At 45.4% G+C, this 25,554-nt stretch overlaps 1 protein-coding gene across 1 annotated transcript in view; it reads right to left on the bottom strand.

Annotated features, from left to right (window-relative positions):
• The window catches only part of CYFIP1 (cytoplasmic FMR1 interacting protein 1), a 2,370,671-nt gene that overhangs the window by 1,653,269 nt on the left and 691,848 nt on the right, over nt 1-25,554 (bottom strand). The window contains exon 8 of the mRNA XM_044072062.1: nt 10,378-10,482. Coding sequence (XP_043927997.1) covers nt 10,378-10,482 — 105 coding nt within the window. The remainder of the gene's footprint in view (nt 1-10,377; nt 10,483-25,554) is intronic.

Raw genomic sequence — 25,554 nt, forward strand, 5'->3', positions numbered from 1 at the left:
ATGCTTGGTGAATGTATGAACAAATATCCATGTTGCAGCCTCCAGGATGTCCCTGGTGGGGACCCCTCTGAGAAAAGCTGCAAAGGTGGAGGTTGCCCTGGTGGAATGCATCATGACCCCCTTTGGGGGTGGTTTCCCGTGCTGTTTGTAGCAGAAATGGATGCAGTGTGCTATCCATTTGGAGATTGTTTGTTTGGATATGGCCTTGCCCTCTGCCCATGCTGAGAAGTTGACTAGCAATTGGCCACTTTTTCTAAAGGATTTAGTCCTATCTAGATAGGAAGCTGAGCTGTCTGTGCACATCTAGAGAGTGCAGAATCCTTTTCCCCTCGTTTTGTGGGTTAGGGAAAATGGTGGGCAAATTAATGGATTGGTTGAGAGCCACACTGGACACTACTTAAGGCATGAAGGATGGGTTAAGTCCTGAGGGAGACCCTGTCAGCATGAAAAATGATGAAGGGCTCTACAGCCACGAATGCTTGTAGCTCTGAAACTCTTCAAGCTGAAGTGATGGCCAGAAGCAAGGCTGTTTTCCAAGAAAGGAATTTTAACTCTGCTGAAGCTGCAGGCTCAAAGGGGGCTAAGGTGAGCTTTTCCAACATAAAGTTAAGGTCCCAAGCTGGGGTAGGAGCTCTTCTGGGTGGACTTAAGTTGTTAGCCCCTCTCAGGAACTGTTTGATGATAGGGTGTGAGAAGAGAGGTGGCTCTGTGCTGTAATGAGCAGAGATGGCAGAGGCATGAATTTTAATAGAATAGAAGGACAGACCCCTGTGTAGTAGGTCTGCTAGGTAATCCAGGATGAGAGGTACAGAGAGCTGTGTTGTTTCGGCTCCATTAGCCTGGATCCAGGTGCAAAACCTTTTCCACTTGTCAGCACAGGATTTTCCAGTGCTAGGGTATCTGGCCTCACATATAACATCCAGGACTTGTTTGCTTAGGCTGGCATCTGGAGGAGAGGTCAGGGAATAAGCCAGGCTACCAGGTTCAGGGTCTGCAATTGTGGATGCATGAATTCTCCATTCTTCTGGGTCAGGAGTGTTGGTATCTGAGGTAGGTATCATGGTGGCAGGCTGCGCAGCAGTGGATACCAGTGCTGGCATAGCCAGTCTGGGGAGGTCAAGACTGCCCTTGTTTTTTCCTCCCTTATTTTGAGCAGTACCCTTGAAATGAATGGTAGAGGGAGAAATGCATAGATCGAGAGGTTTACCCACTGGAAGGAAAGAGCATCCACTTTCCATGCCTTGCTGTCAGGTTCCCTGGTGCAGAATTTGCTGAGATGATGATTGGAGTGGGATGCAAAGAGGTCCACTTTCAGTGTGCCCCATTTCTGGGTTACAAGGTTGAAGGTTCTGTGGTGTAGCTGCCACTCGTGCGGGTTTAGCAGGTTTCTGCTTAAGTTGTCTGACAGAATTTAGGGATCCTGGCAGGAATTGTGCTAGCACGTGTATTTGCATGGTTGAGGCCGTGTGCCAAAGGGTCATGGCGAGCCTGCAGAAAGGATAAGACTGAGTCCCTCCCTGCTTGCTGATATACCACATCACTGTGGTGGTGTTTGTTTTGATCACTAGAGGCCCCAGGGAGAGTAGCGGTCTGAAAGCTGTCAGGGCGTGCTGAACAGCTAGCATCTCTTTTTGGTTGATGTGCGGATGTATTTGATTTGGGCTCCAATGGCCCCAAATGCACTTGCCGATCATGTGTGCACCCTAGGCATAGTCTGATGTGTCTGTGGTGAGGGTCTGGGCGGTGTGGGGTTGTGAGAAGAGAAGTCCCTAGTTGTGGTTGCATGCTGCTGCCCACCACAGAGAATCTTTCCTTAGACAGGGTATCACAGGTATGATAGTTTCCAGGTCTTAAGAGTGTTGACACCAAAGGCTTTTTAGGTACCACAATAGTTTCCTCATATGCAGTCTGGCATATGGAATAACTAGAATATTCAGGAGGCCATGAACCCTAGAGGTTGCAGGATTTTCCTTGCGGATAACTGGGTTCTGGTGGCTAGTTGAGGGAAGTGCCTGTCAGGTAGGCTTGTTTTTCTGGAGTAAGGAATGCCATCTGGGATGCTGTGTCCAGGCTTGCTCCCAGGAATACAATTTTTTGTGTGCGTACTAGTTTTGATCTCTTTTCATTGATAGTATACCCCAGGGAGATCACTAGGTCCTTTACAAAGGTCAGGTGCTGTAACAGCTTTTTCTGTCTGCCTGAATCAGGCAATCGTCTAAGTAGGGGTAAATTTGAATATTTCTTTGTCTGCAAAAAGCAATGGCTGGAGCCAGGCATTTTGTGAAAACTGGGAGCAGTGGATAAGCCAAAGGGAAGTGCAGAGAACTGAAAGTGCATAGATCCTGCCCTGACACGTAGATATTTCCTGCAAGATTCCCCGATTGGGATGTGTAAGTAGGCCTGTTTTAGGTCTAGGGTGGCTAAACCAAGCATCCTTAGAAAACATAGGAAGAAGCTGCTGGAGGGTGAACATTCTGAATTTTGGTATCACCAGAAAGGTGTTTAGAATGGATAGAGAGGATTGGGCATCAGCTGCCCTCTTTTCTGGGTACCAGGAAGAGTCTGGAATAGAAATCTTGGCCTATCTGGTCTGCAGGAACATGCTGTATTGCCCTCATGGAGAGCAGGGAATGGACTTGCTTTTTGGCCTATGCCCACTGGTTTGGAGGAAGATCTGGGAACCCTTTTGGGGTTGGCAGAGTGTGGAAATAAAATTTGTATCCCTGGGACACTATGTTGAGGACCCCTCGGTCATTGGTAATAGAGGCCCAGTTGTTTGCATGGAAGGAGAGTTTTCTCCTAGGGCCACAAGCAGGTGAGCAGAGGTAAGAGGTGGAGGTGTAAAGTTATTGTGAGTTCTTACCATAAGGGGGTGGCTTAGCACTCCCTGTTTTTGAAGAGGAAGAACTCCATTGCTTAGATCTCTGCATTCCCTGAGACTGCTGTCTGGGGGGGGGTCTGCTTCCCCTGGGTCTTGACTGAGCTGGCCTGAAAAGGGTTGGAAAGGACCAGTGCTTGGAGGGACAATGCCTACTGAACCTCAGAGGCTGGACCTGTAAAAAGTCTTTAACTGTCTGCATAGATTTAGCTTTTCCTTCCATCTTTTTTTTAAGACATCTTCGGCACTGGTGCCAAACAAATTGTCTTTGTTCAATGGTGCTTCCAATAATTTTGATTTGACATGGTCTGGCAAGGTCTGTTCCTTAAGCCAAGCATGCCTTCTAAGGACAGAACCAGTGACTGCTGCCTGGAAGATGCTTCTAGGACATCAAAGCCACACTGCAAGGTGTGCTTAGTAACGCGGCTTTCAGGATGCATAAGCTCTTGTAATTCTTTATTTTCTACATAAGCAGGAAAGGAAGATATTTTTTGTTTGAGGAGTTCCATGGTATGCTGCTGATATTTTAGCATGTGGAACTGACAATTTAGTTCATAGGTTCATACTAGGCTATCTGCCCTAGGGCATTTATAAGCCTAGCCAGAGTGTGTGTGGCTTTCACCACCCCTTAGGATGAGAATACTATACCCATTAGTTTGCTGTGCCTCTGTCCAGCAGTGATACAGAGATGATTCCCGGGGTAAACCTACGATCTCCCATCCACTCGTCAAGATTTCTCTTGAACAGAGTCAGTGAGGGGCTCTGCCTCACATGGACTGGGATTCTGTTCCATAGTGTAGGGAGTCTCTGGGTGATGAATCTGTCCCTCCAGCACGTCCTATTTATATCCGTGTTGAGGTTTAAGTCTCTTGCTCTCATGGCTCTGGTGGATTTGGATTTTTTGAGATGGAGCATGTCCATTAATTCCGGGTTGGACATGGCCTTGTATGTCAGGCACAGATCACCTCTGAGCAGACGGTATGCGACTGAATAGAGCTGGAGTTTCTTCAGTCGGGCATCGTATGACATATGTTTGAGCCCCTTTATCCTTTTGGTGAGGAACTTTTGGGGTCTTTCCAACTGCTGCAGGTGTCGGGTAAGGTACATTCCGAAAGGGGCATTGTACTCAATCATTGGTCTGATAAGTGAAGAGTACAGGGGTACAATGACCTCTCCTGATCTGGATGTGAATCCCTTCATGATCAGGTGGGCAATGTAGAAGGTCTTCCTAACCACTTTGGCAATGTGAGTGTCAAAAGAGAGGTTACTGTCAACTTGGGTCCCCAGGTCCCTGATAACTTCTTCCGTGTTTAATGGATTACCACTTATGTGGTAATTAGGGGTTACCTTGTTTTTCCCAAAGGGTATGACTATACATTTTGGCATTTAGCTTAAGGCCATGGCTCTGGCACCAGTTATCCATTTCTATGAGACCTTTCTGGAGGATGTCTGTGTCTGATGGAGTGTCAATTATGGTGCCCAGTTTGCAGTCATCTGCAAATTTTGTCAGCCACAATCCCCTATGTTTGCCTGCACTTCAGAAAAATAAATGCCGAACAAGAGGGGCCCAGGACTGAGCCCTGTGGGACACCGCCGTGACCGGCTTAGAGTCTGACATGGCACCAGCAACTCTAACCCTGTGTGTTCTGTCCTTGAGCCAGTTTGCAACCCATCTTGTGACATATGGGTTTACATCTAAGCTGGTGAGCTTTTATGATGCCCGAGTGGGGTATTGTGTAACGCTTTTGCTAGGTCAAGGTAGGCTGTGTGAACTGCCTTACCCTCATCAATGGCCTTAGTGACTGTTTCGAAAAAGTCGACAAGTTCAAGAGGCAGGATCTGCCCTTGACAAAGCCAAATTGGGTAGGATCCAGTGTCTGTAGGTCCCCAATGTCTTTATTTATGAGTTCCATTATGATCCTCTCCATAGCTTTGCAGACAAGGCTCGTCAAGCTTATGGGGCGGTAATTTCCAGGGTCCATAGAAGCACTGCCTTTGTGGAGTGGGACCACAGTTGCCGTACGCCATTCTTTGGGTACGTATCCTGTAGTAAGGCTAAGATTAAACAGCAGCCTTATGTGTCGGTTTAGTTCCTCATTGAGTTTGTGTAGCACACAGCCGGGGACACCGTCCGGTCCCATTGATGCTGTGTTTTTTGCTTTAGAGAGAGAGCAGCTCTCACCTGGGCATCTGAGATGTTTGGGAGGCTAGACTCTGGTGGGATAGATATTTCTCCTTTGGGAGAAATTTGCACTGAACCTGTCTGCCAGTATGTTGGCAATGTCTGTGGGTTCAGTGATTTTTTCTAATTCTGAGCATATCTGGGAGTTTCCACCCAGGTTTCTAACATAGCTAAAGAAGTCTTTATGATTGTCTTTTGTGTCATTAGCGATTTTTCTCTCAAAGTTGGCCTTGGATGATTTTATGAGTGATCGTAGTTTTTTGCTAGTATTGATCAGAGATGCCTTCCCATTTAGGGGTTTTGCTCTGTCATGTAGTAGCTTTCTCCTCTTGTTGTAGAGTTTGTTTATGGCTGGAGTCCACCAGACCGGGCGCCTGCCTTTGGTGGAAAGGGTCTTGATTTTATTAGGGATTGCTTGATCCATACATTCCTGGAGGTGCTCGTAGAAGGCATTTGTAAGGGTTTCAGCGTGGTTGTGGTTTCCACTGGCTCGCTGGCCTTGAAGGATACCACTCCAGTCTTAAGAAGTGTGAAGTTTGCTTTTGAGAAGTTCTTCACTGTGGTCTTTATTGCTGGGGGTGGGGGCGGGATGTGGATCTCCAGTGAGATTAATTTATGGTCTGATCTCACCAATGAGGGATATACTTCCAGTGTGGAGCATTTTGTCCCCATGTTTGTGGTGATCAGGTCTAGTATATTTTCTCCTCTTGTGGGAATGGTGACTAGTTGTTCCATAGCATTTGAGTTTATGAACTCAAGGAACCTTTGGGCTAGGGTGTTGGGGCTTGAGTAATGTTCCCAGTCTATGTTTGGGTAGTTGAAGTCACCCAATATGATGGTGTTTGGAGACATTCATACTCTCCAGTGTCTTCAGGAAGGCTGTGTGGGTTTCCTGAGTTTGAGAAGGTGGTCTGTAGCATGTTACAAACTGTAGGGCAGTTTTACCTATGGTTAATTGCACCTGGATGGTCTCCGATGCTTAGATCGCGGCGTTGCCACTAACCTGGAGGTGTGGGTATCCTTTATGAATATGGATACTCCCTCCTTTTGTGGTTCGGTCCGGATTTTGGGGCGAACGCATGATATGAGGTATAACCTGATAGTGCTGGGGTGCTCTCAGGAGCCTTGAACCAGGTTTCAGTCACAGCACAGACATCGATGTTCTCTATACTGAGGAGGGCTTCGAGGCGTGCATCCTGAGGTTTAGACTTCTGGCATTGAGCAGTATTACCCTTAGTTTTTCTCCATTTTTGTTTTCTAGGGCGGTAGGTTTATCATTTGAGCCTTGCCTAAAAAGGCACTATGGGGTGGCAAGAGCCTTTGCCAATATCCGGAAGCCCAGGGTGACAGGTGCAAGCCGTCCCTTGCGAAGCAGCGTGGCTTGTCAAGCATGTCATCCCAGGCAGACAGACATTGATCCCTTAGAATGACACCAGTAATTAAGCCAATTATTAAAGCTGATCATTTTGTCTCTGTATTGTGGCATCATTCTTGGTGAGGGTAGGATATTGCTCAGGGTCAGGGTCATACCGGCCTGGGCTACATAATCTGAGAGCTCCTCTATGTCTCTTTTCATGTAGTCCAGGGAGGTACGTCTCAGGTCGTTCACACTGGCATGGACAATGACTGAGTCATACTTGTACTTGCTGTGGAGTGACCTGAGTGCTTGCGTTATGTGGCGGATTCTAGCGCCTGACAGGCAGCTTACTGTGATCTTTTCCTTGTTCAGTCTGGCGAGTGGGACGTCAGTGTGTCTGACTATGGAGTCACCTATAACAAGTGTGTCTGTCATTGTGTTTGGCCTTAAGGGCTGTGACTGTTTAGCACACTGTTAGTGTTAGTGCTCTAACAGCAAGAGTTGCAGGTGTATACTTTTTTACCCCATCTGTCTAAAGCACAGGGATCCCTGTCTGAGGGGGTGGGATTCTTAGCTGAGGTTGCTTTAATTCCTTTAGGTCCTTGGGAGATGACCTCTGGGTCAGCATTATGATTATTGAAAAGGAATTTGTGAGAGTCAGGGACTCTGTAGTACCCATCAGGTTTCCTGGGAGCAGGAGGAAGGGTGTCAGGAGTCAAAATGGATTCCATAAAAACATCATTCACAACATCCAGGACAGGAGGAATGGCTAAAGGTCCGTGCTCTGGTAAATCTAAGAATTCCCAGAGTCACTTTTTTGACTGAGGATAGTCCTGACATTCCCATTGCAAATGCTCTCTTAAAGTATGTAGGGTTTCACCAAAGGAAAAATCCTCAGGTGGAGAGGCAGAAGGAATGGATTCCTCTGCATCAAAATCCTCATAAGCAGAGAGGGTTTGCATGTCTTCATATTCAGAAACCTCAGAGTCACCGGACTCCTGTTCAGATAAAACTACTGGGGACAAGTCTCTTTCTTTTGGAAGGGGTAGCCTGGCTTCCCCTAATAAGCATAATAAGGTCTTTTGCCATTTTAAGCATTTGAGACCGAGGCACGGAGGCAGGTGCCTGAGCATGGGTCGTTTTTTTAGGCGTAGTTCCTACCCTGGGACTTAGAAACTCAGTAGATTTAGAAAGAACTGAAGACGCAAAAGAAGTCGTCGGTTTGTGTTGAGTATCGGTAGTGCAAAGAACTTCCTCTGAAGCTGGTGCCTGCTCAGCGGCTCTGGACCCATCCAAGGTAAAGACATCCGCAGGATCCTTAGTCGAAGAAGAGTCTCACGGCATACCGGACACTGAATGGGTCTCGGTAGCAGCCTGCGAATCCACAAAAGTGGGCATCAGGGGCTGCAAAAGCACTTCACGGAGGACCGGAGAACTGATGACTTGCTTAACGGAAGTGTCATCAGCAGTTTTGGACCTGTGCAGTCTGTCTCTATCCTTGCATTTTTTTTAGAAGATCGGTAGTCGGATGGCTTACTGAAACCATATCGGAATATGAGGACCGACAGCGAAAATATTTAGCTACAATAAGGGCCCGACAACGTACACTTCTGGTGTTGAACAAAGCACAAAAGCTACAGCGAGGAACATCGTCGTCTGGCCCTAAACAGGCGATGCAGTAAGAATGGAAGACTCGGTGTGGTATTTGCTTTCCACAGGCAAGACAACTGTCAACTTTTTCTGACATCAGTTAGAGCAAGAAAAAAGGATCCCCAACGGGGTACTTAGCTTTAGAAGACTTCAGCTTTAATTTGGAAACGAAAACTCAGGTAGCGGCTGACTGGCACTCGTACGAACTGCTTCTGCTTTGGGCTTCTTGGCAAGAAGGACTAATGTAATGGCATCGGCTGCCTGATTTTATACCACTGATGACCTGATATCAGTCCTGGAGTGACAGCAACCGATGCAGAAATACTAAGCCTCTAGCATTCGGGCCGCCTGAGGGCTACTCCTGGCAGGATAACCCAAGTATGATGACTGCAACAGTAAAACGAAGAACATCAGTGCCTGTTACAGACCTCTTCCTTATCCAACCTGGTGAGAGGGACATCTGTGTGTCTCACAACTCAGTGCCTATGACTAAGATGTTTGCTTTTGTGTTATGTCTTAGGGGCTTGACTGGTGAGACACTGATGTGTGATATATTATGTGGACTATGTTCTGCATAGGCTGTATTATGTGAAGCGTGCTTTGGTTTGGTGGGTGCAGGAGATGAGATGTGCATGCTGACAACCTGCTTAGTATCAGATGAACTGATTGGTGAACGAGAGAGCTTGAATTCTAGGTTCTTGATATAGATGCAACTCTCACATAATGAATTTGTGTGGACTAGAAAAAGTGGGTTGTCAACGTACATGAGGCAATTACTACACTGCCTCAGGATGCCCAAATCGACCAGGCTGGCTGGAGAAACTGTGGGAAATTGTCCATTCATAATACTAGATAAGTTGATGTGGTCAGAAACAGGGACAGTACAGGAAGGACCAGGTAAAGTAGAGGACAGGAGAAGTGGATAAAAAAATACAAAAAGCAAGTGTTCAGGATCTGTGTTGGTACCTCAAGATCTTCTCTAAATGCATCACCTGTTAGTTTGGGACAATCACGCAAACTCACCGATGGAGCATAAGCAGAGTACTAAGGGGAACATTTGCATGGAAAAGTGGTTGCGTTTATAACCACCAGAGGTGCCCACTGCTGCGTGGCAGTGCTTGATGCACAAACAAGTGCAAATATGAGCAAACTGATTTAAACACATTAATCAATAAAAAAGTTCAAAACTGAGCCGTGTTCCAGTAACCTTTAATCAGATGAGTTCTAACTGCACATTCCTGCCACTAGGATGCAGGGGAACCCTCTCCAACAAAAGATGGCTTTGTTTAGTGCTCAAGTTATACAAACAAAACTAGATTCAGCAGGTCTGAATCTAGTCTATGCTACAGCAAACAAAGTGCACCAATTTCAGAAAAAAAAAAAGTGTGAATAAGCAGGCACAATAACCCTTCAACCAGCAACTCCCAGCTCAGAAGGGCAGAGTCTACCCTCTCATCCCACAAGAGTGTAGATGAAAAACCTTCTTAATGTAAAATAACTGGCCTGAAGCACAAGCTCTTAAAAAGAACAAGACACTTTTAGAATAATAGACACACTAAGCCTTCAACCAGCAATTCCCAACTTAAAAAGATATAAACTACCTCTCCTGCCACAAGAGTGCAGACCACAAACCTTCTTAATGTAAAACAACTGGCCTGAAGCCCAAGTGCTTAAACCAAAACCAAGAGGCACAGAATAACAGTTACAATTTAAGCAGGATACTAACAAACAGTAATAAATGCAGCAGAATAAATGCAACTGAACACTTTAAGAACAAGCAGTAAAAACAAAATAAACCAGGAAGAAACACAAATACAGTAAAAGCAGCTGACTAAAGTGCATTTTTTTTATTTTAGGTTAAGTAGGAAATTCTGATTCATTCTCCATTCCTGCAGCAAGGGCTGGCAAGGAAAGGCCTTCATTCAGACAATGGGGTAGACAGAAGTTTTCTTTTTGTTTTCCCACTCCCTATCACACGCAATTAAGCAAGGCACATAGGAGGACCGTACACTGATGACAGCAAATGAAACCCCCATAACTTTTGCAAAGAGTGCGTTCCTGCCAGGCATCCCAGAGCACCCCCCCTGAAGCACAAGCAGTGAGCTTTCGAGTTTCCATCAAGAATCCTCCCTCCTTTCCCCTAGAAGAGATAAATGGTCTACGTCTCTTCACTCCTCTCTCCTCCCTGCCCAGCTTAGAGTGTTCCTCATGACAGCTTTCTTCCACCCATCCAACAAGTCACATGAAGAGACCACATTTCTGAAAATATCATACAAAACAAAACAATACACATTTTTATAAATAACCTACCTTAAAAAACTTATCAATCTTGCTCAGGTTTATCCTCTTTTTTGCATCCAGTTTGTAGATGTTGCTTACATTTCCATCCATCAAATAAAGGCCAAAGCCCATCACCTAGCAGGAGACAATAAAATATTTAATACAATCTATAATTATCTCTATCTACAATTCCTCACGTAAACAATACATTCAGATAAATCTTTGTCATGAAACACAAAAAAAAAAATACTGCAAGCAGCTTACACATGAATCCAGTGACCTTCTGACAAAGAATGTGCCCAAATACTTGGCTAACCATCTCAAAAATCAAACGCACAAAAGTATTTTTTGTGGGGTTTCTTAGCAGCAATTCTCTCCAGAAACATACTCATTTCAGCAAAGTAAGCCTGCAGTCATTAGGCTGGTATAAGCAAACTGTCATAAAAATATTTCTTTTCAATGACATTCCTTACTTTTTTGTGTGCAGTATGTTTTCAATATTCATTAAATTAATCCTCTTTGGTGGTTCTTAAGCAGTGCGTTTTGGTTGATTTTGCTTCAGATGTGATTCATGAGTTCTGATTGACGTATATGAGCTACAGTCCTCTACTGAGTGGTAAACAACCTAGCACTTGGAATGCCCAGAGTTACATTAAAGAGTAGGGGAGAGAGAACCTATACTGTAAATGTGTTACTTCTCAAACACATTGTTACGGCAAGCTCCTGACACAGCTGTACTATGCTCTTCACACAGATCACTGTTTCACTTCTAACCTTTGGGAATGTTCCTGAAGCTTACTTACTTTGGGAGAGGGAGACAATTATTTTCTTGGGACAGGCTGCAGGAGGACACACAGGACAGCAAAGGTGAAGCTTGTCCTGCCCTTGGATAAAATACCTATCTGGAGTGTTGTGAAAAGGTGTGCATAGAAGACAAGGTGGCTACCTACAAAACTGCTTAGGTTCTTGCACCCCTAATAAAAGCGGTAATAGCGGCTGTGCCTCAACCAGAATGTGGCCTGACAACTCTTTGTAGAACTTACTGCTGGCAGAGTAGCAAAGTTATACAAAAAAATGACCATTTAGATACTGTTTGTTTGGAGCCTATGTTCGTTATCTTGTTGGCAGCAAGTGAAACAAAACGGATAATTTTTTTTTATTTCCTTGATTGTATGCACCAGTTATCTGTGATATTCCAAGGAACACACAATCTTTTTTTCACTATGAATTGAGGAAAAAACTTGCAAGTGAAAAGCTGATTCAATGATAACTATGCCACCCTCTTGGGCGCAAATGATATGTTAGTATACAGGCTAACATTCCCTTTATGAAAGACTAAACAGGGTTATTTACACATAAGGTCATAAAGTTCAGAAAATCTCACTGACAGGGTAACTGCCACAAGAAGAGTTGTTTTCCATGCCAGGAACCTGAGTGGCTGGGAACTTGCAGATGGTTCAAATGATGCTTGGATTAATGTCTCACAAAGGTAGGTCCCACAGTGAAATCTGTGCTGTGCCAGGGAGCTTCAGATAGATGACCTCTGAGAAATTTATGTAGACATGCTGATAGAGTAGATAAAATACATTCAATTAAGTCAAAGGTTATTCCCACTACAAGCAGTTCAGATAAGTTTTGTAGAACACCCCTATGAAACAGGTGTTTTGATTAATCTTCTGGCAGGAGCAAAATTCATTTTGTGAAATAAAACCTTCAAGTACTAGGGTCTTCTAGCCTTCTCAGTTCTTAACATGTCCTCTGAAAACAAGCACATAAGGTAAGAGAGTTGTCAGTCACACTCATTTTGAAAGTATGCAGTATGGATCCTACTAGGACAGCTTTATTGGGGTTAATCAGAGTCTCTAATTGATGGCAGGTGTGTACTCAAGAAGACAATGCTGTAATTAAATCAAAAGGTGGTTCAACAAAGTATTAGTTTAAGGGTGTGCACACTTATGCAATCAGCTTATTTTATGTTTTTTATTGTTTATACTTTTCCCCCTAACAGATTTGTTTGTTTTTCAATTGAATTGTACAGATTATAGGTCACATTAAAGGTGGGAAAAGTTCTGAAATTATTTATTGTGGTCTCATTTTTTATACAGGGGTGTGCCTCATGTCAGAGAACCCTGGTGAAAACCAAAGACATGAAGGAAGCAGTCGATTTGCAAGGGAAACAGGGCTGCTAAGAGGCTACAACAAACTCAGAAATGTCTTCATGCTGTGCCCAATGCGCACCTTGCCCACCTTGCTGATGCACATCTAGAAGGCTAAAGTATAAAAGGAAAATTCCCTGACAGTTACCTTCACGATGGCCATGCTACAATCAAGCTCGCATTCCACAGCTAGGAAAACTGGGTTTGACTAAAGCAACTAGCAATGTGGTCAGCTGGCATAGGGCAGAAAAAATTGCACAGCAGCTAGAAAATTGTTTCTGCACAAGGGATAAAAGAAAGGGGTATGAACACTTGTAAGGGGTTGCACTGCTGTATATATGATGAATGCTATAACATAAAGCAGGACTGCCCTTTTCATATTATCTCTACATTATAATAAAACTACTACTACATTTTTGTTTCTCATTAAACAAGGGATTTGGGGCAACGGCCTGAAGAGCTTATCAAAGCGAAGAAATATAGCAGTAACACTTAATTGTGCCCTCTTGTATGCTTTACAGATGAACCAACAGAGACTGGCCTGTACACAGTTATTCAAGCAAAAGGACTTCTGAATATGGGACACTTCAAAATAATATTAGTGCTACATCTACACAGTAACAAGAAGCTCTAAGATTACAATGGGAACATAAAGAAACAAATTAACCCTGAAGTCATATTCATGTGTACTACAACATACAGTACATTTTATTTACATGTATTACAAAGACCAACTTATCTGCCTGGCAACAGCGCTCTCGTGTTTTATCAGCAGCTTAGATTACAATGCTGTTCAAATACATTAAGGGACCATGCTGTTACACAGACACACAGCAGCTAATGTGAGGCGTCTGGTCTCTGCTTTAATTAAAAATACATGTTAAATCTACTTGACTGACAGGTGCCTGTATTTACTTTTATTTATTTTACATTTATTGGCCAGGAGAGTCTGCATAAGCAGTGCCCATTTTCTGTGGAGGCCTGGAGAGAATAACTCCAAGATTAATAAACAGACCAGGTACAAGGTGTATGTGGCTGCAGTACAATTAAGCAGGAAATAGTCATAGAATGGAAAGATAACAGGTAAGTATAGAAGAATGAAATTCAGAAAAGTATAAAATATAGTCATGATCAATACATACAAAACAGAGACAAAAAGAGAGGGTAAGAACAGCAATGCAGTGGACGGACTACATGGCAGTGGATTAAGAAAAACGTTACGGTATGATGATAGAGTAGAGAATCATGAACAGAGGCATGACCAATTACTCATCAGAGAGTTTTTTAATTTCTTAACAAAGGGCTTTACATTATAATTTCAAAGATCTAGTGGAACAGAGTTCCATATTGACTACATAAACGCTGTAAAGGGAGCCCCCGTAACATTTACTTGATTTTGTTACTCTTTTGGAGGTTATGATTTTCTGAGCGTAAGTTCTTACTTTGAACGTGTTTATTAACTACAGTGGAACGAGATGGACATTTGATTGGTAGAGTACTCTGAGGGTTCTTCAGTTAATGAAGTGTCAGGATAGCATTAAACTCATGCCAGATTAACTTCTTCACAGTGATGAGCTCAATTTGAGAAATTTGCAGCACATCATGATGCAGCATTACAAAGTAAAACATTTACTCTGAGCTCCACTAATTACAGATGCTCTCTTCATTTTTGTTTGTCCTCTTATGGTAAATAGGTACATCGTCAAGAAACAGGTGATGTAACAATGTAATCTGCTGCTCTTAGGATCTCACAACAAAAAAGGAAATGCAAACTGGGGAACATGGCAAAGTATTGTTGTGTAAGAACTTACCATAACCTTACATGTCCTTCTCTTCTATATGCTGCTGTATTCATGACATTCAGGGAGTTTGCTCCTGCGAACCCTCGAAGGAGCACAACAGTATAAAGGAAATGAGGGCCCTGATACTGGCCTTAGAAATTTTCCAGGATCACTTTCTACCAGGCACTCTGAGGTGGTACACAGACAATACCACTGTGCTGTGGTACATCAATAAGCGGGGGTGCAAAGTCCTACCTCCTGTACAGACTTGCAGCGCAGGCGTGGGAAATTGCATTGGAGAAACAGATCCTCCTCCAAGCAGTTTATATCCTTTCTGCAGAAAATGTGATGGCAGATTCATTGAGCAGGACCATGACCTTGTCTGACTAATGGATGCTGAACAGGGATGTTGTTTCTGGACCAGGTCCATCAGTGGGGTATCCCAGGTGTGGATCCCTTCGCCTCCCCCATGAACAGACAGCTCCCATCCTTCTGTTCCAGGGTACATCACCCAGAAACTTGGAAGGTGGATGCTTTCTTAGTTTCCTGGATAAGGGATGTACACCTATGTATTCCCCCCTTCCCTCTCATACAGAGTCCTGCTGAAAATTCAGAAGGAAAAGCCTCAGCTGGTGACTCCCTACTGACCAAGGCAGCACTGGTTCCCTCTTCTAGTTCATCTAGCCAAGAGCAATCACCAAAAGTTACTCCACCAAATGGACCCACTCACACAGGACAAGGGAACGCTCCTACACCCCCAACTGCAAACTCTGAACATCACACTGTGGGTGATAGGGCACTGATTCCCCTTCAGACACCTATACTCAGAGGACGTGATCCAGGTTCTGCAGGAGGCCAGAAAACTGAATACTAGAAAATCCTACCTGTCAAACTGGAAGAGATTTTCATTGTGGTATCTAAAAAAATAACCTGCAAACCACTGAGAGTAAAGCCCCCAGTGGTTTTGTCTTAATCTGTGTGACCTTATGAAGTCTGGATTATCTTATTCTTCCATTAAAATACATTTGTCTGCCATCTTTGCATGTCTGCCTTTAGTACCTCCTCCAGCTTCCAGGTTAGAAGTCAAACTCTTTCTGAGAGGAGCACTTCATCTCAGATCCCCAAGGAAACCCATTCCTCCCCCTTGAGATTTTAGCTTTGTCTTGGAAAAATTGACGCTCTCACATTTCGAACCAGCCAAAGACTGCTCACTCAAACACTGCACCTGGAAGACTATCCTCCTGGTGGCCATCACATCAGCCAGAAGAGTCTTGGAAAGTACAGTTGTGTACACTTACCATAAATGTAGATGTTCGAGTGTATTCACTGTTGCAGTCATTACATTTGGGTAAATCCTGCTGGCAGGTTGCCCTCAGCCGGCCTCAATTCCAAAGTCTTGGGTCCTGTGTTGGCTGCTGTTGCCCCTTCCCTGACGTCATGTCGTCAGGGGTATAAAAGAAGCAGTCAACGCCATTTTCTTAAGTTTTTCTTGCCCCAGACGTCAGGTGCCCCCAAAAAGGGTAGCCAAAGTTTACATATATATTCAGAAATACACCAATATAAATTTTGCCTTCATCTAAAAGCAAATAAACCACACATAGGTAGTATAAACCAGAGAAGGAAAGATAAGATTCAAAAGAAAAAAGGGGGAAGGCGGGTGAGTAACCTGGACTGCAACAGTGAATACCCTCGAACATCTACATTTATAGTAAGTGTACACAACTTTACTATGTTCTTAGTGTTTTACTGTTGCAGTCATATTTGGGTAGAGTCCCAAAGCTATGGTTGGGAGGCTGGAACTAGACAGCAGTAGGAGCGGCTATGAGGATCTGCAGAACTGCAGTGGCAAAGCCTGCCCTGAATTTAGAACAGAGTGGCAGATGATAATGCTTTGTAAAGGTGTGCATTGAACTCCAAGTAGCCACCTCTAAAATGTCTCTGGTTGGTACTCCCCTGAGAAAGGCTGCTGAGGTGGCTTGCCATGGTGTAAGCAGCAAAAACAAATGCAGTGGCCTAACCAGTTAGAAATAGTCTGCTTTGAGATAGGCCTTCCTTGTGATCCTGCAGCATATGCCACTAGTAATTGATCTGTCTTTCCGAAAGCTTTGGTTCTGTCCAAGTAGAATCTAAGTTGTCTGTGTACATCCAAAGAATGCAGAATTCTCTCCCCCTTTTTCTGTGGATTTGGGTAAAAGGTTGGCAGATGGATGGCTTGGTTAAGAGTCACAATGGGCACTACTTTAGGCATAAATGTTGGGTTTGCCTCAGGGAGACCCTGTCTGGATGAAAGGTTCCACAGCCATGAGCGCCTGTAGCTCTGAAACTTGTCTTGCAGAAGTAATTGCTAAGAGCAGAGCTGTTTTCCAAGATAGAAACTTCACATCAGCAGTAGCAGCTGGCCCAAAAGGAGGCAGGGTGAGCTTTTCCAAGACATAGTTGAGGTCCCATGCAGATATTGGTAGTCTCCTTGGGGGCCTTAAATTTTTGGCTCCTTTGAGGTAATGCCTTAATAAAGGGTGAGAAAAGAGTGGTGGCTCTGTATTATAATGAGCCGAAATGGCAGAGGCATGAATTTTAACTGATGAAAAAGATAGGCCTTTGTTCAGCATCTCTGTTAAGTACTGCAAAATGTGAGGAATATTTGGTACTGCTGTTTCAGTTCCTTGTGCCTGGTTCCAGGCACAGAATCTCTTCCATTTTCCAGCATAAGATTTTCTAGTACTAGGCCTTCTGGCTTCCAGAATGACATCCATCACAGCTTTACTGAGAGGTGTTTTTTGTATAACTATATTATCCGCCATGCTGCCAAGTTTAATGTCCTGAGGTAGCTGTGCATGATCTGATTGTTTTGCTGGGACAGTAGTCGAGGTATTTGAGGTAAGGTCCAAGCTGGGTACAGAGATAAGTTTCTTAGTATTTGATACCAGTACTGGTGTGGCCAGTCTGCGGCAATCATTATCATCTTTGGCTTCTCCTGTCTGACCTTTAGGAGCACCTTGGGGAGGAGAGTCAGTGGAAGAAAAGCATATACTGATAGATTTTTCCAGCTGAAAGATAGGGTGTTCACTTTCCATGCTTGTCTGTGATAAGTCCTTGTGCAGAGTCTTTTTATTTGGTAATTGAGAGGGGAGGCAAATAGATCTATGCCCGGGCATCCCATTTCCTTGTTATCATGCTGAAGACTTGTGGATCCAGCTTCCACTTGTGGGGATCCATGAGGTTTCTGCTTAGTTCGTCTGCCGGAGTATTGTCCTTTCCTAGCAGGAATTGTGCCTGCAGATGTACTTGGTAAGTCAAAGCTGTGTCCCACAAGGTCATGGCTAGTCTGCAAAGGGGGTAAGAATGTGTGCCCCCCTGCTTGTTTATATACCACATGACCGTGGTGTTGTCTGTCTTTATCAGTAGCTGTCCTGGATGAAGTAGGTCTTTAAAGGCTGTCAGGGCATTTTGAACAGCTAACATCTCTTTTTGATTGATATGTAGATTCATTTGGTTTGAGGATCATGTGCCCTGAATGCATCTTCCTGCCATGTGGGCTCCCCAGGTATAGTCTGATGCAGCCGTTGTTAGTGTCTGCCTGGTTGGAGGTAATGTGAATGGCTGTCCCTTGTTCTGGTGACAAGCCTTTGCCTACCATCGAAACTCCTGTTGCAGGCAGGAAATGAGGTTAATTAGAAGTTATGTACCTACCATAACGTTCCATGTTAGTTGTCTTCTCTCGCCTTCTTTCTTGCTGGATGGGTTCGGAGCTGATCCTCGGCTCCGACTCGGCACTTGCTAAGCTCAAGAGTCACTTTTACCAGCTCGAGGCAGCCCCATATCCCATGATGCAAGGCGGTAAATACCCAGATCTCGTTTGGTATCTAGAGGAAAACTGCCTAACATAAAAACTTTCCACTAAGGAAAGAGGAGCAACTAGCCTAAAAAGGGCTGTAAGGGGAAACCAGATAATCAAAGTCAAGAACTAACTGGTGCCCAAGGAAGAAATCTTCCAGAGACAAGGGAGATCAAGGTCTGTCCAGGCAAGGGGGACAGGAGGGAGGGTCGCAAGAAAGAAGGCGAGAGAAGACAACTAACATGGAACGTTATGGTAGGTACATAACTTCTAAATGTTAAGTTGTCAATCTCGCCTTCATTCTTGCTGGATGGGACCGCGTCCCTAGAACCTCTATCCTGGGTGGCTCAATGGAACAGACTCTTGAGAACTGTGGAACCAAAAGCTTGTTCTATCCCTGGAGGCCAAATCCAATTTGTAATGAGAAACAAAGGTATGAGGAGTGGCCCAAGTGGCTGCTGCACAAATAGTATCTAAAGGCAGCCTAGCCTGAAAAGCTGTAGAAGTGGCTAGGCCTCTTGTGGAATGTGCTTTTGGTTTTGAGCACAGTCGTTTTCCCCTAAGTTGATAAATGTCAGAAATGGTGAAAGATAGCCATCTAGATAGGGTCACTTTGGAAACAGGGAGACCTTTCTTATTTTCAGCATAAGAAAGAAAAAGCTGATCAGACTTCCTGAATTGCTTTGTTCTGTCCAAATAACATCTGAGTTGGCGGTGAACATCTAGGTAATGCAATTTTTGTTCCGACCTGTTCGAATAATTCGGAAAAAATACAGGAAGATCAATGGATTGGTTTAAATTTGCTTTTGAAGCAACCTTGGGCAAAAAGGATGGATTAGTTCTCAAGGATACTCTGTCCTTGTGGAAGACCAAATATGGAGGACGAACAGAGAGGGCATGAAGTTCCGACACTTCTCTAGCCGAGGTAATAGCAACAAGAAAGAGTGTCTTCCACGAAAGAAACTTTAGTGAGCATGAAGCAGCTGGTTCGAAAGGGGGAAGAATTAAGGATGTCAGCACTAGATTTAGGTCCCATTGTGGCGGAGGACTACTGACAGAAGGCTTCAGGAGGAAAATTCCTTTAAGAAAAGCTTTACAAAGCTTGTGGGACATAATGTTGTGGTCTACAAACCAGACATGAAAATTCGAGATTGCTGCCAACTGAACTTTGACTGTGGAAGATGAAGAACCTGAGTGAAAAATTTCCGCTAGAAAATCCAAAACTGCATGAACAGGGGCAGTAAAGGGATCTATGTTCCTAGATTTCGCCCAAAGGGAGAAGCGTTTCCACTTGCTAGAGTACATCCTTCTGGTAGAGGATTTAAGAGAAGCTACTATGATATCTCTAACGGAGTTAGAGATCATAGGAAGCCTGGCTAAGGAAGGAAGTGGAGCAACCAAGCTGTGAGGTTGAGAGAAAGAATGGACCGATGCAGCTGACCCGACTGGTGGGTCAGAAGATCTGGCACTGGGTCCAGATGCCACGGCTGCACCAAAAGATCGCGATGAAGGAACGGGAACCAAATTTGTCGAGGCCAGTAAGGGGCAATGAGAATCATTTTGGCTCTCAAAACGGTCGCTTTCTGGAGTACCTGTGGTATCAATGGAAAGGGAGGAAAGGCATAAAGAAGTCCCTGGGGCCAATCTTGGGTAAGAGCGTCTCTGGGGGGATGGCCCGGAAGTGGGAAGAGAGAGAAGAAGTCTGGGCATTTGCTGTTTTGGGGAGTAGCAAAAAGATCGCAGCATGGGCGGCCCCACTTCTGAAAAATCTCCTCCACTATAGATTGCTTGAGAGACCACTCGTGAGGCAAGAGTATTGCTCTGCTCAATTTGTCCGCTAATATGTTGGTTTTCCCAGGGATATGCGTTGCTACCAGAAACCGATGAGAGGAGATCGCCCATTGCCAAAGCCTGAGAGTCTCTCGACACAAGGGATAGGACTTGGTTCTGCCCTGCTTGTTGATGTACCACACTACGGACATGTTGTCCGTGTGAACTGCAATCGTTCCTAGTGGAAGAAAGTCGTTGAGGGCTTGCAACGTTAAAAGCACTGCTCTCATCTCTAGGACATTTATGTGCAGGTGGTATTCGAACGGTTGCCACGTCCCATGAACCGTCCTGCCCTGATAATGTCCCCCCCACCCGATCAGGGAGGTGTCCGTAGTGACCGTGGCAACAAAGGGTCTGCCCTGATGGACTTGGGGAGAGGAAATCCACCAGGATAGATGGTTCTTGCAAGTTTGTGTCAACAGAATCTGGTGACGCATGGGAAGCTGTTGGAAGGACCATTGGGTGAACAACATCCATTGCAGGAGACGCATGTAAAAACGGGCCAAAGGAAGAAGTGTGATGGCAGCTGCCATGAGGCCCAATACTTTCAGGACCAGTCTGGCTTGTACCCTTTTGCTGGCAAGGATGATCCGAACATGGTTTTGGATATCTAGGATTCTCTGGCTTGTTAGGTTTGCTGACATCCGAGCAGTGTCTAGATTTGCGCCTATAAAAGTAATAGATTGGCAGGGCAATAAGGAGGACTTTTTGAAGTTGACCGAAATTCCTAACTGATTGCAGAGACGTAGGGTGTAATCTCTGGCTTGGAGAAGTTGATGCCTGGTGGTGGCTGAGAGGAGCCAGTCGTCAAGATACGGAAACACCTGGAATCCTAGACGTCTGAGGTGAGCCGTGACCACTGCCATACATTTGGTGAACACTCTGGGGGCTGTAGTGAGACCAAAGGGCAGGGCTCTGAATTGAAAATGACTTGACCCCAGCAGAAAGCGGAGAAACCTTCTGGAGCGCCTGTGGATTTTTATGTGATAGTACGCATCCTGAAGGTCTATTGAGCACATCCAGTTGTCTTTGCCCAAGAAGGGCAAAATCGACTGAAGTGTGACCATCCTTAATCTTGTCTTTTTCACAGACTTGTTGAGTCTGCTGAGGTCTAATATTGGTCTCCAGTCTCCCGTCTTTTTGGGAACCAAAAAGAACCTTGAGTAGATTCCGGACTCTAAATGGTCTGTTGGAACTGGCTGAATGGCCCTTTTTTGTAGAAGCTTTGAAACCTCTAATTTTGCAATTTCCCTTAGACCGGGTGGAACGTCTGGAAGGGAACTTTTGTGAGGGAAGGGACTTTCCTCGAAAGGAATCTTGTAACCCTCGGATATGAGCGACTGTACCCATTTGTCTTGAGAGAGGGAAAACCAGGCTTCTGGGTACAGCGATAATCTCCCCCCGACTGCCTCCAAGGGTGGACAGTCGGGCAACACCTCAGGGATGTTGGAAGGGCTTGTCAGAGAGAGGCTCTCTGCTGCCCTGGTCCTGCGGACCCCCTCTGCCCCTAGGGTGGCGTCTATTGTTATTACCCCCTCTGCCTCTGGGGGTAAACTGACCACGTGTGTCCGGCGTGACTCCCTGAGATTTCCGGAACCACATCTTTCCCCCCTTCTGTCCTTTGGGATAAGGCCTAGAAGGGGTGGAGAAACGGACAGATACGGCAGAAAGAGTCTTGCCGTCTTGCTCACACCTGGTCAACGTGTCCTTCACCTGAGGGCCAAACAATGTTGACCCATCAAAGGGAGAGTTTGTGAAGGACACCTTAAAGGGGTCTGCAAAATTACAGAGCCGCATCCAGGACTGACGTCTAAGAGCCACTCCTGTGCCTGCAGCTCTACTCGCTCCATCTGCTGCGTAAGAAATAAGCCGCATGGAGGAGTTGGTTATGGAGTTAAGGATTCCTAGCTGAGAGGCAATCTTCTCCTGAGCCCCTGCAGCTGAAGGATCCTGTACTACTTCACCTAATTCTTTAAGGATGTCCCTTTGAAGTCTGGTGAAGTGACATAAATAATTCAGCGAACGCATGGCAAAGGTCGCTGAGGAAAACATCCGCTTACCATACCTGTCCATGGTCCTAGACTCCTTGTTAGAAGGATGGACTGGTACGGAAGGATCTGCAAGTTCGTTCTTGGTGGCGGCTGCCACCACCATGGCATCAACAGGGACACCTTTCGTAAGAAATTGTTTCTCGGTGGGGGCCGTAATAAATTTAGAAGGCCGCCTGGGAACTGGTTCCACAGAATCAGGAGATACCCACGCCTTCCGAGCTATCACCTCCATGAGGGGGTCGAAAGGCGGAGACACCCAGGAGGTGGAGGGTCGAGATCCAAAGGCCTCCAGGTATACCGACTCATCCTCGGAGGGATTAATGGAGGGCCAGTTTCCCCTCTGTTTTAGGAGTTCTAGGATGTCTGAGAAAGAGACATCCTCAGAGGGGGATCTTGGGGAACCCTCCGACTCATCTAAGTTGGTATCTGAAGTGGTAGACTCAGGGGAGTCTAGGTGCTTCCTCTTACAGGTCCTCTTACACGGAGGATCTCCTGACGGATCAGGAGAATCCTCGGAAGAGGGGGTTCTTCTCAGTGGGGAAACCTGAGGCGATGGATCTCTCGGTCCGGGAGCAAGAGAGTGGGAAGAGACATCTACAGGCACCATAGAGGGAGGAGCTAGAGGAACAGACTGCTGACTAAGCACGGGGGCCAGCACACTCCTCATCACCTCGAAGGCTCCCCTCCCAGGGAGATCCGAGAGACCACGCTCCGAAGAAACGGAGGCTCCCGGGCCCACCGAAAGGGAAGGCTCCGAGGCAGATGTCGGAGCCGAGCTCATCAAGGCCGAAGCTCCGAGAGGGAGAGCAGGGTCGGACAAGGGTCTGATGCCACTCGCCCCCTCGGAGCAGACCAGGGAAGCCCGACCACCGGATCCCTCCAAGGAAGGCCTCAAGGAGAAGATAGGAGTAGAAGCTGAAGGAGCAGAAAGGGGTGGTATCTGTCCCGCAGCCATAGCAGTGACTATTCCAGTAGACTCCGGCTCCGAGCTCTGGAGGAGAGTCGAAGTAGGAATTTGAAGAGGGTGTGGACTAGTAGTCGTCTGTTGAGACGGACTATGGAGCATCTGGCCGGAGCCGACACAGGCATGGAAATAAGGGTATCGGAGCCAGCCGGCGCCGATAAAGAACCCCTAGATGCATGGTGGTCAGAGTCGGTCGGAGCCGACACCAATGTGGAAATCAAAGTATCGGCACCGATAGCCACCGGTGCCGAAGACTTAGTCAAAATAGGATCGGCTCCAACCGGAGCCGATCTCGACTCCAAAGGAGTCGGAGCCAGGGCTGGAGGCTTAGTAGCAGAAGCCTGGGCCTTGGAGGTCTTAGAGGGCTGACCCGAAGCAGACTTGGCCGGGGAGCCCTCTGATTTAAGTAAGCCCCTTAATATTAGTTTGTTTCTCCTTTCCTGCAGGACTCTCTGGCTGAAGGAGTGACAAATAGCACAGGAGTCCTGCAGGTGGAGAGGTCCCAGGCAATAAATACAAGAAGTGTGACCGTCTGTCAGAGACATTTTCTGACAGCACGAGTCACACTTCTTGAAGCCTGAGACCCTCGGTTCTTTGGACATGGTAAGTATCCACACAAAGACACTCTACTCACACAGTCCAAGATTAAGAAATTAACTTAAAAGGGAGAAACACACTCACACACACACACAACCTGACAGGAAGGGATGGGAGAGGACTTAAGGCCCGACTGACGAAAAATAAACTAGGGAAACAGTACACTGAGAGCTAGAGACCCTAAAAATACCTAGAAGTGACAAATACACTAAAATATATAAGAAATATAAAGGATGGGGTGACTAATATCTGACTAAAAGTTCACTTACCAGGAGCTGGTAAAAGGAGGACCTCATAAGCGAAGCGGCAAACGAGATCTGGGTATTTACCGCCTTGCATCATGGGATATGGGGCTGCCTCGAGCTGGTAAAAGTGACTCTCGAGCTTAGCAAGTGCCGAGTCGGAGCCGAGGGTCGGAGCCGAGGATCGGCTCTGAACCCATCCAGCAAGAATGAAGGCGAGATTGACAACTTAACATTGATGGTTTCCAGGCTGTGGCAATGTTGAGTCCAAACACTTTTTAGGTACCACTGAAGTTTCCTCATATGCAGTCTTGCATATGGAATTAGTAGGATGCAGGTTGCCATGAAGCCCAAAGACTGCAGAATTTTTCTTGCAGATAACTGGGCCTTTGTTGCCAATATTTTGAAATATGTAGTCAGCTGCCTTTGTTTGTCTGGCATGAGATAAGCCGTCTGGGCAGTTGTATTCAAGCTTGCACCCAGGAATATTATCTCTTGTGAAAGTACTAGTTTTGATTTCTTTTTGGTGATTGTGTACCCTAGGCATGTTAGAAATCTTTTCACAAATGCCAGATGTTGAAGAAGAATGTCCTTGTTCTCTGCTTGAATGAGACAGTCATCCAAGTAAGGATATATTTGCATTCCTCCTTGTCTGCAGAATGCAATTACTGGTGCCAGGCACTTTGTAAAGACCCTCGGTGCAGTAGATAAGCCAAAGGGCAGTGCAGAGAATTGGTAATGCACTGAACCAGCCTTGAATATTAGGCATCTTCTGCATGCTTGTCTGACTGGAACATGCAGGTATGCCTCTTTTAGGTCTAAAGTCACAAGCCAAGCATTCTTGCCCAGCATGGGCAGAAGTTGCTGCAAAGTCAACATTTTGAATTTTGGAATATCCAGGAAAGTGTTCAGAATAGATAGGTCCAGTATCAGCCTCCAGGCCTTGCTCTTTCTGGGTACCAAGAACAATCTTGAGTAAAACCCTCGTCCCTGCTCTTGCTCTGGTACTTGTTGAATGGCCCCATGTCCATGAGGGATGAGACTTGTTTTTGTGCCTCTGCCCATAGATTTTTTGGCAGATCTGGCCAGCCGTTTGCCTTTGGCAGAGTATGGAAATGGAACTTGTAGCCTTGTGACATTATGTTTAGAACCCACTTTTCCTGGGTTATGATGTGCCCATTTTGAACAAAAAGTGCTAATGTCCCCCTAAGGTTGCTGCCAGAAGATAAGTGCTTTGGTGCAGGCAGGGAGAAGTCACTGGGACTGTTTTCTGTATGTTTGTGATCTATCTTCTCCAGCTTTGGAGGTAGAAGCACCCCATTGTTTGGGCCTATAAGAACCTTGCGCCTGGGATCTGCCTCTTTGAGGTCTGTCTGACACAGGAAAGGGCCAATTTTTTGGAGGCCAGTGTCTACTAAACCTAGGTGGCTGTACTTGTAAAAATTATTTGATAGTTTGCATAGATTTAGCTTTGTCCTCCATTTTCTTTAACACCTCTTCTGCCTTAACACCAAAGTATCATGCTGTAAAGGTGCATCTAGTAATTTAACTTTAACATGATCAGGCAAGATTTTGTTCCTTTAACCAAGCATGCATCCTAATTACAGAACCCGTAACTGGAGCCCTGCAGGAGGCCTCCAAAGAATCAAAACCACATTGCAAAGTATGTTTTCCAACTTGTTCTGCTGCATACAATAAATCCTGCATTTCTTGTTTTTTGCACATTCAGAATTTAACAACATTTTCTGTTT

This window comes from Protopterus annectens, chromosome 5.part0, assembly GCF_019279795.1.
Source record: "Protopterus annectens isolate FY-2018-M chromosome 5.part0, PAN1.0, whole genome shotgun sequence".
NCBI lineage: Eukaryota > Metazoa > Chordata > Ceratodontiformes > Protopteridae > Protopterus > Protopterus annectens.